Source organism: Musa acuminata, chromosome BXJ1-2 (genome assembly GCF_036884655.1).
Source record: "Musa acuminata AAA Group cultivar baxijiao chromosome BXJ1-2, Cavendish_Baxijiao_AAA, whole genome shotgun sequence".
NCBI lineage: Eukaryota > Viridiplantae > Streptophyta > Magnoliopsida > Zingiberales > Musaceae > Musa > Musa acuminata.
In genome coordinates this window covers 16,645,404-16,661,015 of record NC_088328.1, presented here as the reverse complement: position 1 = coordinate 16,661,015, position 15,612 = coordinate 16,645,404, and the positions used below count along the sequence as shown (strand labels likewise).

Below are 15,612 nucleotides of genomic sequence, written 5' to 3'. Positions count from 1 at the left end.
ATAAATGCATACTTCTTACTAAAGCATATGCATCCCAACCTTAAGCATATATTCAGTTGATAAACATTAATAAAAACCATTACTTGATTACTTTCCAGTCTACAATATATTTAAATGCATACTAATATAAGTCTGCTAAATATGCATAATTGTGTGTTACATAATGATGCATCCTTCTAGCAGAAGGAGAAAGCATAAATTTGAGCTTTAAACATTCTTGTTCTAGTTATAACTAACATCTGGCAAAATAATCATTATCTTACAAAAATAAATAACATAGAAAGGCAAACAACGGTTGACCTGATAGAAACATGGGAAGAAAGACAAGTAATTAAGTCTAAGTTACACAGAACCTATAAACAAAGTCCATATATATCATAAAATTTCAGGGAAAATACTTAGAATATTAAAAAAAACATGACAAAAGACCTCCGAAAGAAATCCTTCAAGTGACAATCCTCCTAAAACATTCTTCTCTGTAGCATCTTTGTAAGGAGCTTCAGACCAAGGGCTGTCAAAAATAAAGTAAACTGAGGGGAAGGAACAAAAGAAGAAAGAAAGCATTTTGATCAAACATAAATGAACAGGTAGTTTGGCAAATAAGAAAAGTTGCATCATAGGTGAATGAATAGAAAATTCAAACATGTAGGTTGAGCGTAGCATTATAGAATTTTCTCATCATGACCTAAATTAGAACAGCATGGTAGAGTTCGTCAAGCAACAAAGCAGCAAGAGAGCTACTATTATGTCAATACATGCCCCTATGCCAAAAAAAAGGCAATAAATTGGACTTCACTTTGTATTTAGGCCCATCAAAACATTTCTTTATTTTCCAACCTTGGCTTTTCTTTTTACTCTCTTTGCTTCCTTCACACTTGTCCGAATCCTGTTCAATCTGCTGGAATTCTTTTCAATGCTAATTATCACTTTTCGCATTGAAGTCACAAGTGCAAGTCTCATATACACATAGGCTGTGTGATAGGGTGTGATGAGCAAATTTTCTAATTCTTTAACTTGGGCTGATGGTCGATACCTAAACCAATAAATTTGAACTCTTGAAGGGGAACAATTGAAGTTGACTCTTTCCAAGGATCAAAAGACAAAAATACTTCATAATTATTGAAAGTGAAAAGCAGTAGTTTAAAATAAAGCTAATAAACAACATAAAAGCTAGAAATTGGAGGAGGGTGGAAATCAACAGTAAACTAGTGCTAGTGAATAACAAAAAATTTTGAAAATTGGAAGAAAGTAGAGAGAATATGAAAGAAACAACAGGAGGCCACAAAGCATCCAACAAGACAATTTGCTAATTCAAACCATCATTACAAACAAAAAAAACTCATCAGCAACATTTTGTCATACAGGCTATAGGCTATAACTATATTTCTACACAAGTCAAAACCAGGTATAAAACAATCGGATATGATAATATCTAATACAACTTAACTTACTCCATTCCTACTATATCATAAGTCCAACCTTCACGCTGCAAATTAAACCTTTTTAAAGTCTTTGATTAGAATGCATCTGTTTTTTATATCACTCTAGCATCTGCAGCATGAGGGCTCAAATTTTTCATGGTGGTGTCCCGAGCTTGGACATCTGTTACAATGGTTAATAGTCAACAGAATAAAGAACTACAGGATAAAAACCTACAGAATGAGAAAGATATCCCCCTTTCAGATCATTCAACAGGGTATTACTAGTATGGAGATGTCCTCAGTTAATTCCTAGCTGTAAAAACCATCCTCTTCCCCTCCTTTAAAGTCATTCAAGAACTTAGGACATGCAAACACAAGATTCCTCTAATAGTAGAACTCTGAAATGTTTTAGGTAGGCCAACACCATACTTTTATCGAATAACTCTAATGCCTCATCTCATTTCTTATTGTCAAGTCTTAGCTACTGCAGCAGTTGAAATTTATATATAGCCGAATCAATCTCATTGTTTGTTTTCAAAATATGTAAGGAATAGCACAAGTTACATGGCCTTTTATTTCTATTTACCAAATATTTTTGTTAGGCAAGAGTAAACACCAAACTAGCAACAAACCAAAATAAAGAGTAATAATACGATTTCCACTTATGCTGTTTTCGGTCAAAAGCTTATAAACACTATGCAACATTGTTTTCTGTAGGAACCAAGTCCATGTCTTACTATGGTCGAGACAAAAACTGTAGTAACAGTTTTCCTGTGGAACTGAGTCCATGAATGATCTTCCTTTGGTCAAGGTAAAATGTTGAAGGTTTCTTTGAGGAAATCATGAGTAGAACATGGCATTTGGTCAATGATTTGAGCAGTGCAACTTCCTACTCTGACTTCAGCTCTTCAAGCTTTCACAGATGGAAGGAGTACATATAAGAGAGTGAAAAGATGTGATTGCCTTTAGGATTGTGCCATTTTGTGTCAATTATTACCCAAAAGAGGCTAATGTCTTGAACTTCGATTAGGTTCCAGGTCAAACAAAAGAGTATTTAAACATGACCTTGCCACAGCATGCAAGTCTATGACATTCCAGTGTCAAAATTATATGTGCCAATTGGAACAGATTAGCATGACTACTACATAATATTTATGCTGTTAACTTCAATAAAGAACAAAGCACAATCTTTTGTCAACAGATGTTGACACTAAAAAAATGTTTTCAGGGACTTGAGTTCTTAAAGGGTGACGCAAGCACCAAGACACCGTATTAACTTATGTTTCAAGTTAACAATCAATCTACAGCAAAACTAAATCATTAAATGTAAGTCTCCTGTTTCGCATTGGTTATTCTAAAAAGTCAATGTCGCACTTCCATATTAATGTAAAATTTGCAGCGAGAAAAAACTAATTTATTGTAGAGGCCTGCTCCAGGTACATGGCAACTTTTAATGCCATCAGCAGCTGTGTCCTCCAAGCAATTCTATACATAAAAACAGAAAACGATAGGAAGGTTTCAACCAGGGTTTGCCGTACCGACGGTTACCGGTCCGAGGTACTGTAGCAGGTACTGTATAGTGCTACAGTACTTGGTACACTCAGGTGTACTGCTCGGTATACCGTACCGTACCGGTACCGAGCCCAGATCGAAACTCCGGTACGGTACGGTACGGTATTGCGACCTTGGTTTCAACAACTTTAGAAACAACTGTCACATTGAAGATAGCTAGAGATTTGACCTGCAAGTCATAATTACAGTTAGAATTGGTCTTGAACACAGATGGTTATTACAAGCTGCCTAATGCCATATTACGAACTTGATGTCTTGGGATGGTCCTAACATCATGTATTTCCTAAGAGTCAAATTTACAACAAGTACAAATAACCTGCTAGTCCAGGAAGCATGCTTGGCCAAACAAGACTCCATGGCAAAGATGATAACCAATACTTAATGTTTGATATGTATTCAGTTTAAATTTCAATACAAGTTTCCAACAATAATTTTTTCCTGTCAATATTATGGAATTTTAATTCCTTAGTAACACCTTAAGGGTCCAATTAGATAAGTGACCAAGACAATTAAATTACTCTATTTAAACATCTTATTAAAGCTTTTTCACATCATGATATGCTCCTTACTACATGTGAATCAGCACAGGTGGGCACAGGAGACATGCTAGCTGATGCAGTAAACATTCCAATTTAGTAATGTCTGGGCACATTCATGAACCATCACCAGGCTATGGTATCAATACAACCTACACAATGCTGGTTCCATGCCTTCATGGATCCACAAGGTCATAACACTCTATCTTGCTAGTAATCAACTTAGTTGAAGAGTAATAATGATTATTTTGCCAGCGCTTTGACAGGACTAAGTGACATGCTAGGTGGATCCACACAGTGATTTAAAAAGCGCTAGGCGCCAAAAGGCGCCAAGGTCCAAAAACGCTCGAGGCGCTAAGCACTCGCCTAGGCGCTCGCCCGAGCGAAGCGAGACGCTAAAATATAAAAATATATAATATAATTATTTAAATAAAAATATGCTATTAAATTAAAAAAAAATCAGGTACAAAATCACAATAAATAAATAAATCGTAATAGTATTTTTAATTTTTTAAATAAAAAATATACTATTAAATAAATAAAAATTAATAGTATTAAAATAAAAAAATAATATATTATTAATCTAATAAATAAAAATACTATTATTAGTATACAGTTAGCAGTATATTGTTAATATACTATTAACAATATAGTGAGAAGACTGAGGCTGCTGAGGCAACGGCAGCGGCAGCAAGCAACAGCCATAGCTGGAGCGGGAGCGACGAGCGACGGCAACGGCGAGAGCGGCGAGCGATGGCGACGACGACGGCGGGAGCAGCGAGGGACAACGGGAGTGGGACCGGGAGCTGTGAGCGGCAGCTGTGAGCGGCAGCGGTGAGCGACAACGGGAGCGGCGACAGCAACGACGAGCAACGACAACAGCGACGAGCAGCGATTATGGCAGCGGCGAGCAGTCGACGAGCAGCGATTGTGGCAGCGGCGAGTAGCGACAGTAGCGGCGAGCAGCGACAGTGGCAGCAAAAAGCAGCGACAGTGGCAGCAAAAAGCAGCGACAGCGGAGAAAAAATCTCGGCGGCAAAATCGCGAGTGTTAGGGTTGGGGAAGTCGGGGAAATCGCGAGAGAGAGCTTGATATCGATGATTTAGTTGGTTCGATTAAACCAACTAAACCACCGGAGACCAACCAGACCTAAAAATCTGGTTCGGTCGCCTGGTTTAACCCAGGCGCTCACCTAAAGCGCCCGGCACCTGGGCTTGGGCGAACGCCCAGGCCTCTTTGAAGCGAGGCGCCTGGACATGAAGCGAGGCGCTCGAGCGAGGCGAGCGCCTATTGAAATCACTGGATCCACTCATTGTAGGATCCAGCGGTGTTCTTCAATCTTTACAAACCCACGGACAAATAACATGTAACACCGAACTACTACTTAAGAAACCACATCCAGCATTTCAAATTACATAGGGAATATTTCAGAAAAAATTAGTGAAAAAAAATCCAATTTTGTTTATCATATTTGCTAACATTTAACCTTTTTTTCTCTTTATTCTTATTTTATTCCCACTCATTGTTTTCTTTTACGGTATCTACCAACCTATAAGCTGTTGTTGGTAACTAAGGAATAATAAATCAAATTTCTACATAAGAACATTTCTAGATCATGTAAACATTGGATGCAAGATTTTCAATCTCATCCAAAAATAAACTAAATAGCAAATTTAAAATATACACCACAAAAACAAGCAATCTGTAATTAGTGTTTCAGATCCACATTTGCAAACTTAGTGCAGTAAAAAGAGATGTTTAATCCATCAAGACATGTTTGCAAAATGAACACTTAAATGCATGGATTGCCGACACTCAGCATACTGCACCAGATTGCAGTGTGTTATACCATACCAAGGGTCTGCATGCACACCCTTGGCAATGTAAATAAATTATAAAGGGCTGCAAGCTGCAACAGGCCTGTACTGGCCAGTCGTCACCCAAGAACCATTATAAATGGCAATCCTTGCTTCAGTGTCTTGAGGCAATGAAAAATGGATTGCTTCCCAAAGGATGGTTCCCAAGTAGTAAATGTGTAACAGGTTTTGTCTATCTTGTTTAAAAAAAAAAATCACCTTTCTGGAGCAGTTGAAAAAAGATCATCCAGTTCAGCAGGCCGCAGAGCTCCATCCTGGTAACCAAGAATATGTTAGGCTTCACTAAGCAACCATAATGAAGCATAACTATCACAACTATCACAAGTTGTCCCCCCCACTCCATCCACGACATGCTAATCTCAGTGTTGACTAAACCTAACAATTTAGAATTGAATTAATCAGATTTAACCATTAATGAAGACTAAGAAACAAGGAGTCAAAAAGGGCTTATTGAACAAACCCCCAACATTTTCATTTAGAAATTTAATTAAAGGCTAATATCTAAAATACTTGAAATTTTTAACTTCATCTTACTAGTATTTAGATATTTATGGACATAAAATTTACTAGCAACTTATGTTCTATCTGCACATTAATGACACACAAACACTTGTACCGTTGTGGCATTACCTAGAATAAAAATGGATGTGGCTGATTATTATCTAACTCATTGACCACTCTAATGTATACCAACTTGAATTCATGAAATAACAGAGCCAATTTTTTTACAATGAAAGAAGCCCTTGATCTTTTTTCCAATTGCACATCACAAGACACAAAAATACAAGTATTTCCAACAAAGGGACAATATGTCCCACTAAGAATTTCAGGAGAAAACAATGATGTGATTCAGTCAAATATTCATTCTTATACGTATAGAAAATAAATTAATAACAAGAGGATCAAAACCTAACTTCTCCACAAATTTGACAAATCACACCAAATAATCATGGTAAATATTGAAATGTAAACCAACAAATGCTGATAGATGGTATACCTAATAGATATGCAAAGGCTTCAATTATTAACAGGTGTGCACCCAGGTAAGGTCAATTATGGATGAATTTTTCAGCAGACCAGCCTAGTCGATTACTTGAAAATTCGTTATCTCCAAATCTGTCAGTATTGGTGACATCGAGTTGGCTATAGATTTTTCAAATATATTGATTAATAATATAATTCAATTTTAATGGAAGTATCAAGATTGTAGATGGTCTCCCTCAGAAGACTCCAAACAATAATAGAAAGGTCATAGATTGCTGTCTTTGTAATATGCAAGATTATTTGGTGAGCAAAAGGTGGCACCTGGTTATTAGAAGGTCCCAAAAAAATCTAGAGTATTACATGTAGCAACCAGTTGAATTTGCCAAAAATGCAGCTAAAAACTCAGATATAAAAGCTAAATTTGTAACCCTGGGTCCACATTTCAACAAACAAAAGAGGAATGAAATTCAGATAAGTAATTATTTCAATGTCGAACCAATTCATATTTTTCATATAACCTCCTTAGAAACTCTTATCCTATTCTGGTTAGTATAAGCCTAATGATGATTTAATTGGACCTTACAGATTATTATAAATTATCATAAGGTAGACCAGTGTTCCAATATTCCCATCCTTCATCAACAAAATTCATGGCCTAAAAGACCCAGCTGCTCACAGAATAGTGGCAGTGTGGCACATTCTTAGATAAGACCCTAATAGCATAAGGACAATAACAGTAGTCCAAGAGCTCAAAAATTCCCTTTTTCCCCCCTAATGGGCCAGCAGTTAAAGCTTATTAAAAAGAATTGTTTAGAAAAAAAGTAACAGAGTAAACTAAGCAGACAGTGTAACATAACTAAAGCTATCTTATCTACATTCTACGAAGCCAAGCCTAAAGCAGGCTCATAAGAAGGAATTTTTCTACTGTTGCGTAATTCGTTAAAATTTATGATAGATTTTACTGGGCAACGAGAGTGCCACTAATGCCACCAATAGAAAAAAAAAACTTATGAAGGCAAAAAATTTCACAGTTAAGGACCATGTAATTACATGACAATAAGCAAGAACAAATAAATACAAGTATAATGAATTGTCATTGTGTATTGAACTATGTGAAAATTAAATTAAAAATATAACCATACCAAAGAGAGAGAGTAAATGATTCATACACTATCGATGTCAAACGTGAGGAAGACTCCCTTCAAAAAGTCCACAGCTTCATTTGTCAGCTCTACAGTCTACAGAAAAAATGGCAGGGTTTTAACTAACAATAAATTGATTTGTTATGAAGCCCATGCAAACTCTACTAGAAGTGTGAACTTGGTATTGGAAAATCATCCATTTCTTCATGAAAATAATTTGTATTTCATGAGTTGATTTTATTCACAGAGCATTCATCTTGGTACTGTTGGTGGGGCTACTTCTTAGTCAAGACTAGATTGACCACCTCAGAACCTACCGATAAAGAAGAAAATAAAAATATCTAGCTCAATGTTGTCACTTATGTAACATGATATTGTAAAATGTCATCAAAAAGAAAATTCAATTCAAGAACTAGAACATATAATGCAACAGAAAAGATGACCATGTAACAGTGAAGCATAATGGATGCCAAAGAGAATTTGCTAGATTAATATTTAAACAGTGTGAAGTTAGTCCAGGTCAATGATGGCTCACTATTAGATCAGTTTCAATAACTTCAAGGTTGGCCAAACTTTCACTGAGATAATACTAGCAAACTTGATATACAAATAAAGCATAAACATACAACAGAATAACTTCAAGTCCAACCTCAGGGATTAGAAAGTGAACATGGTATGCATGTTTCAAGTTCAAATTTAGACCAAATTAAGCAACGACAGTGCCACCAAAGTCAATAGTACCTGATCTGATGCACGCTTGAATATTGTTGGAAGAAGATCATCTCGGAGTTTAATATCATTATCATAACCAAATTTCCTCAACACTGTCCAGGTCGTTTCTAGACGACCTTTTTCTATGAAAAGAGCATGTAGAAAAAGAAAGCCAGTTAATGTAAGCCCAAAATCATTAACACCTTCAGGCAACTTTTCTTGAACAACCTTCTTGACACCCGCAATTTCAGTATGCTGGAGAGGAGCATTAAAACATCTAACCTGACGATATTCACACTAAATTAATATCAATTCTCCTTGATGAATTAATTAAAAAAGCCTACTCTTAATGTATTTGAGATGCATAATTTGTCCTAAAAACAAGCAATCATGGACTAAACAAGGACGGACCTGGAAGTCATTCAACTCAGAATCACTGAGAGCACCATCTCTATCATGATCGCACAGGATGAATATCCTTTTCAAAGCCCTTACACAATGAGGCTTCAACGATTGTGTCTCCTGATCAAACAGTGGGGCTGTTGGATGAAGCACCGCTTTCTGGGCATAATAAAATACTTCTTGGACCTGAAAAGAAACAACATTTTCGAACTTTATGGTATGATTTCCCAAGATAACAAAGGCCAACTAACTCAATTAAACAGTAAGCAAAGATCATCAAAAGAGTGCCAAAGACTCAGGATATACCAATGTTCCAAAACTGGAGTCTGATACTGCATATGCAGTCATGTGATCACATCACAGAAGGCCTATGAAACCTTAAAATGTCTCCATTGCAGATAAAGAACATGCAACCCTGTAGCACATACCTATGCTACAGGTTATGCAAACCACATAAGCATGAAACATGATTACATGTTTCTTTATAATTTCTTCTTATTACTAGTACTTCCAGATCAAAACATGGTCGGAGAAAATAATCTTAACCACATACACATTTGTCCATATCTTATAAATCACCATTTATAATTTTCCTAGATTATATAATATATATATATATATATCAACAGTCACTGATTTAGCAATATTATATATTTACCTATTCACTACTTGAATATATACTAATACATGTATCTTCATTACTCAAGTATAAAGTATGTAAGTGTTTTGATAGGAACCTCCAAATGTGCCACTATATGCAGATGCACACCTGCACTACATGATGTAAGCACCCTCATCCTTTCATCATCTCTAAAGAACATTGGAATATAACGAGAAAACAGCAGGGCAGCATTCCACTTTCCAGCTCTTTAAAGCTGATGTATGATGCTCAACTTATCAGATGAGGCAGCAGCCGAGCTATCGGCTATTAAGACAGTACATACACAGTTGACCTAAGACTTCTCTAGCTGATTACCCAATAAGGACATCCAAGAAAAATTGGCAGGCATGGTGCCATATGGAACAGAAGAACCTCTAGATACACACACCCGATTTAGAAAAAAAAATACTTTTTCTCATCTCCCATGCCTTATCTCTCTTGTGAATTGTGTGCTCTCACTGTCTGAATTCAGCTAAGAAACAAACCAAGCAACATAATACCTACAGTTTTTTATTTAAACAATAAGCCAAGAATGGTTAAATCAGGCCCCACCTCGCAAAATGTAGCTGATTCATAAACAAACAAAGAGCCAAAAGTCACAAAGAAGTATTATTATATAAGTGGAGAGGCTAGGACGAAATCACACCTGAATCTGCCTGAGGGCAGAACATTCGATGCAAGTCTCGATCTCCCGATACTGCTGCATGATGGGCGACATCACCTGCTCCAGGCTCACCTGCTGCTCATCCCGCAGATCCAGCTTGCACCCCACTACGATGACCGGCACCTTCGCCTGCCCATCCCAAAGTATAAGGAAAAACAGAAGCCAGTTACTACTACAACTCAAGACCAATCTAAGCTTAGGAGCTACGGAAAATAGAAAGAGGGTAAAGATGAGAGAACCTCCAATCGGCGTAGCTCAGGGAGCCAATAGGTGCTGAGGCGGTCAAGGGTGGAGGGGCGGTCACAAGCGTACGTCAAGACAATGGCATCCGCAGACTTGCACTCGGCAATCAGCTTCGCCTTATTCTCGGGCCTGAATCAGATCAAGATCGCAAGACTAAGAAAGGATCGGATCAACAACAAAGCAGAAGAAGAAGGAATACGAGTACCTGGAGGAGGTGTCGATGATGGTGAGGGGGACGCGATCGGGGTAGTAGTCAGCAGGGAGGCGGGTGGGAGGTATGACATGAGGGACGTTCTCCGGGAAGGATTCGGTGGCGACGGCAACGATGAGGCTGGACTTGCCCGTGCCCGTCTCCCCCATTACCACCACCCGCACGCTCGTCCGGCCCACGGAGCTCCCTCCTGCTCCTGCTGCGCTACCCGCCATTATGATTTTGCCACCACCGTCAACTTCCTTCCTCGCTCTCCCCTTTTCCTTTCTATAATCTTATTATTCTTCCCCGCGAGAGGAGAGGAGGGAGCAGCAGAAGCAACGGAAAGAGGAGGGTAGAAGCCGCGGAAGTGGCAGGGTGCGTTGCCCTAATCAAGGGAGGGCTTGGAGAAAGAGGCTAGGCAAGGCAAGGCTAGGCAAAGAAGAGCGTTTAGGTAGCGTGGGGTTCGTCACCCGATCGGATTCCTGCTAGGTTTATATGCAGATCCGCAATCCGATATAGAGCTTTAGCGGCGTGGGGTCCATCATCTGATCGGATTCGTGTTCGGTTTAAATCCAGATCCGCAATCCGATATAGAGAGCGCAATGCATCTGATAACCTCATAAAAATAAAATTACACTAAAAACCAACAAATTTTATAATTCATTTTAATTATTTCAATCAAAAGAGTTTGTTGCCTAACAATGCACAACTATCATATGAAGAAATTGTACAGACCTACCAAAACAGTAATTAAAATAGATAAAATAATTAATATTAATAATACGAGAAGAGATAGAGGAAGATGTAAATTTTTTTTAATATAAATTATAAATAAATATTTAAGTATTCTAAAATTAACTAAATATATGAGATTTTACATATTTTAATGACAGTAAACAAATTAATCGATCTCGTTGTTGTTGCAAATGCTAATTAAATTTATTCAAATAATATGAAGTTGTCTTTCATGACTAATCTATGCTTAATTAAAATGATTTATAATAACTCAATTTCAAGAAAAAAAATGAATCAAACACAGATGTATGATAAAGTTTTAAGTTCTACAAAATTCAATTTGAGAACCAATTTCACTATATGTAACATAAAGTCCATAGAGTTTGAAAATCCCGAACTGATACATTGAATATCTTATCATAATTGAAAGTATTATCATAATAACGATGGGCAAGAAACATGAGATTTATGAACGAGCAATTTACCAAATAGCTCCTTAATTATTTATTATATTAAATTTCGATGATTGAATTAATTGATAAGTTTGTGATCTAATAATATATGTTTTGAGTGACATAAGATTCGATCATGGAAAGACAATTTGATTAAAGCGGGAAGAATCAATGTTGGACCGAAGTAAAATATGTCAGAAGATTGGACGTTAAATTGAATGATTGGTTGACATGTCGGCAGACGATTTCATATCATGAGTTTGAGCATTGGGCCAAAAAGATCGAACATTGCACCAAGAAGATCGAATGTTACGGAAAGATAACATGTCAATTAGGCAATATGTCAAAGGTTAAGCGTTGGATGAACCAATAACATGTCGGATAATATGTGATTAATGCTTTATAATAATTTGTTTAGTCTGAGTTAGTTTAAGTCTAATTGAGTCGGTATTGAGTGAAACAATGTCAACTCAAATAGTGCCCAATTGGACCTGAATCAGGGGTAAATTGGGCCAACTATTTGACTCATTAGCAGGGTCTAGTGGTGGTACCGTCCACACTAGACGATGGTACCGGCCAGACATACTCTTCAAGATTATGTCAAACAGTGGTACCGTTAGACGGGACGGTGGTACCGCCTAGACATAGTCTCCCAAACTATGTCAAATGGTGGTACTATCAGACTAGGCGGTGGTATCGCCTAGTGTCAATGTATTAGGTAGTAGTACCATCAGATTGAGCAGTGGTATTGCCCAATGTCAGACTAACAAACAGCGGTACCGTCAATACCTTGAAATCTCGATGATTTGAATTTTGGCTTCACTTTTTGAAGTCATTTGGGGCCTATAAAAATCCCACTCATCCTTGCTCAGTAAACACACAAGTTGAGAACAAAAATTGGGGAAAATGCTATTGTAATATTGTGAGAATTCCTCTCCTTTAAATGTTGATGGCGAGCAAGTTATAAATGTTATCTACTAAACTTGTAAAAAGGAGAAAAGAGTTGTAAGAGGGTGGTTGGTCTTCTCCCATTAAAGAAAGTGAATGTCGATGACCTCAATGGAGGAGGAATCGGGAGTGGACGTAAGTCAAGACGATCGAACAATTATAAAACTCCATTTGCAGTTCTGTTTTATTTTTCATTATCATTAATATTACTTTAATTGTTTATTGAACTTATTTTAAGTCAAGCACACCTTCAACATTTCCAATATGATTTTTCATTGATCGAAAATTTTGGAATCGTTGAGTTTTTTATCGAAGCACTAATTCACCTCCCCTCTTAGTGTCGATTTCGGTCCTAACACATTTTTTATCGGATGGCACGGTCAATATTTATTTTTATCATAAGACATTTTTTTTTAATTTGGATGAAAGTATTTGGATTAAATCACATTGAGACCCATGCATGATTTGATTTTTTTTTTCATTAATCCGATTTAATTTGATTTGATTCACTTTCTCTTCCTTTTTTTCTCTCCCCTTCATCTTCTGATGCTTCTTTTCTTCTCCACCACCTCCATCATCTCTTTTTTTTCACTCAACTACCTCCTCATCCTCCCTCCACTTCTCTTTCGCCTCCTTCTTTACCTTAAAAGTCATTATACTCAGAGCTATAATGATTTAAAATATATTAAAATATATATTACTTTTATATAAAATTATCATAAAACTAAAAAATATCCTTAAAAAATTTAATTTCTATATAAAATTATTTTAAAAATTATCTATAAATATTATAATATTCTAATTATATTTGGGTTACACTCTAGTTATACTCATTCGAACATATTAAAAATATTTAAATTTTTATATGAAAGTATTCTAAATTCATTATAAACTTGATTACCTAACTGCACTTAAAATTTATCATAAATTCGAGTGTTCTAAAGTATTCTAAATCCATCATAAAATTCAAGTTATGTTTCTTATTTCTTAAGTTGACCTAGTTGCACTTGAAATTGAACTAAGTTAAGCTTGATTATATAATCTATTTTAAAATTTAAATTTTTTAGTCTTTAGATAATTTTAAGAAAATTATTATAAAAACTTTTGAGAATTCTATTGCAATATAATTCTAACAAAAATTATACTATTTTATTTTATGATAAATTTAAGATAATTTTATATAAAAATTAATATATTAATATGTATTGTAAATAAGTGCAACTCGAGTATAACAGGACTTTTCTAGGTAAACTATAAGGAGAAGGAGATCTAGAAGGAAGAGCGGAGAAAATGAGTGGTAAAGCAGAAGACAAAAGAAGAGGAGAACGAGGAAAATGAGTGAGAAGAGGAGAAAGCCGGTGGGGAGGGGGAGGAGGCGACAAAGTGGGAAGAGGAGATAGTGGAGGTGCAGTACAAGGAAGAGGTGGAGTGAGAGAAGGAGGGGAGAAGAATGAGGGAGGAGGAGGATTATATAGCGTGGGAGGAGACGAAGATGGACGAAGGAAGGGTAGGAGGAGGGTTGACTCAAACTGGTTTATTGGTATTATTAAATTAAGGATAAAATTAAATTAGTTCAAATTTTTAAAAAATAAGGATAAAATTAGTATTATTAAAAAAGAGAGCCATCCCGTAAAAATGAATAGTGGAGCATTTTTCGATAAAAAAATAAATAGTGGGGGTGCTATTAGATAAATTACTCTTTATTGATCCTATTTTATTTATTTACAACTTTTTTAACTTCAATTCCAAACAAATTTTAGATACCTCATGTTAATAATTATTAGGATGGACAAGTATTTATGAAGAATTCCATTACTTTAAATATTTGGAATTCAAAAAAAAAAATCCTTGTGGGCCAAGATTTGTTTATTATGTAAATATTTTGTCTTTTTTGAGATCTGGTGAGGGAAATATAGAGAAAAAATATATTGCATGTTTTTAGTGTTTTCTCTATAATATCTTGAGAAATTGAGAAAAAGATTACCAAGATTTATATGACAGAATTTATAAACGATGTTGGGCCTAGATTTAGTTTAATTCAAAAGAAATTTATTTATAATTGATCCTTTTCTTAAGGAATTTAGTTTTCTTCATTAACGTACGTAAGAAGTAGCTTTTTTTATTTTTATGATTTACCCAACTTTACATGGCTTTTTTAATTTTATTTCTTGTATTGGCTTCAAGTTTGACGATATATTATTTTTCAGATAAAAATTTTGATGTAGGAGAAAACTATCAACTAAGCATAAAATAAAAAAAACCTCTATTATTTATAAAGTTAAAGGTACCAATTACAAGACTTAAAACAACGAAATTAAAAGAATGTAATGAGACTAATAAGCACGTAGGGCATAGTTTGTCTTTGGACAACACCTTAATGCTCTTAGCAGTTTGCAAGATGCTATCGTCATATATTGGAATCTATTATTTATCTCTTTCTTCTCTTTTATTATTGGAATCTATTGGAAAACTTGAGACATCATCATATATGCAGTGGAAGAACAAAAAATAAAAATCCTATATTTCTCACAGAAAAATGTTCTCATCGTCATGTGAAGATTGGTGCGCAATAACCCGCAAAACCAAAAACTACATGTATATAAAAGATGTATTACCTTGGGAGATCATATATCCCCGAAAACTTGCATATCTGTAAGAGAGGATGAAGGAGGTCAGATGTCCTCCTCTTTAGCGGTGATCCATATAGCGGATGTGGCGAAGACGCTCCTCAAATCGCTATATGATCTTCCTCTCCATATGCACCACGTGATCAAGAAGGGGTGGCCCCTTCTTGCTGTCCACACACCTCAAACTAAAGTTGTTGGCTCAGAAGGAGAGGGAGGGAGGAGTATAGGAGATGGTACCCAAAAGGAGTCTAACTTATGTTATAGGGAATCTGGGAGGGGGGGGGGGGGGGGGGGGGGGGGGCGCATCACATACGCAACGGAAGAATATAAAAACAAAATCTCTAATTCCCAAATATGTGTTTATCATTGTGCGAAGATTGGTATGCAAAAATCGTGAAACTTAAATCTACGTCTATGAAAGATTGTGTTACCTAGGGAGATCGT

At 36.1% G+C, this 15,612-nt stretch overlaps 1 protein-coding gene across 2 annotated transcripts in view; it reads right to left on the bottom strand.

Moving 5' to 3' along the window:
• Positions 1-10,867, bottom strand: part of LOC103972852 (mitochondrial Rho GTPase 1) — a 48,311-nt gene extending 37,444 nt beyond the window's left edge. Inside the window, exons 1-8 of one of the 2 annotated variants that reach the window (XM_065087507.1) lie at positions 10,419-10,867; positions 10,210-10,342; positions 9,953-10,099; positions 8,655-8,831; positions 8,274-8,525; positions 7,560-7,628; positions 5,605-5,660; positions 430-511 (exon numbers count right to left, since the gene is read on the bottom strand). In XM_065087507.1, coding sequence (XP_064943579.1) covers positions 430-511; positions 5,605-5,660; positions 7,560-7,628; positions 8,274-8,525; positions 8,655-8,831; positions 9,953-10,099; positions 10,210-10,342; positions 10,419-10,639 — 1,137 coding nt within the window. In that variant the 5' untranslated portion in view covers positions 10,640-10,867. The remainder of the gene's footprint in view (positions 1-429; positions 512-5,604; positions 5,661-7,559; positions 7,629-8,273; positions 8,526-8,654; positions 8,832-9,952; positions 10,100-10,209; positions 10,343-10,418) is intronic. The other variant, XM_009387230.3, reaches the window with a different exon arrangement.
• Positions 10,868-15,612: the final 4,745 nt, after the last annotated feature.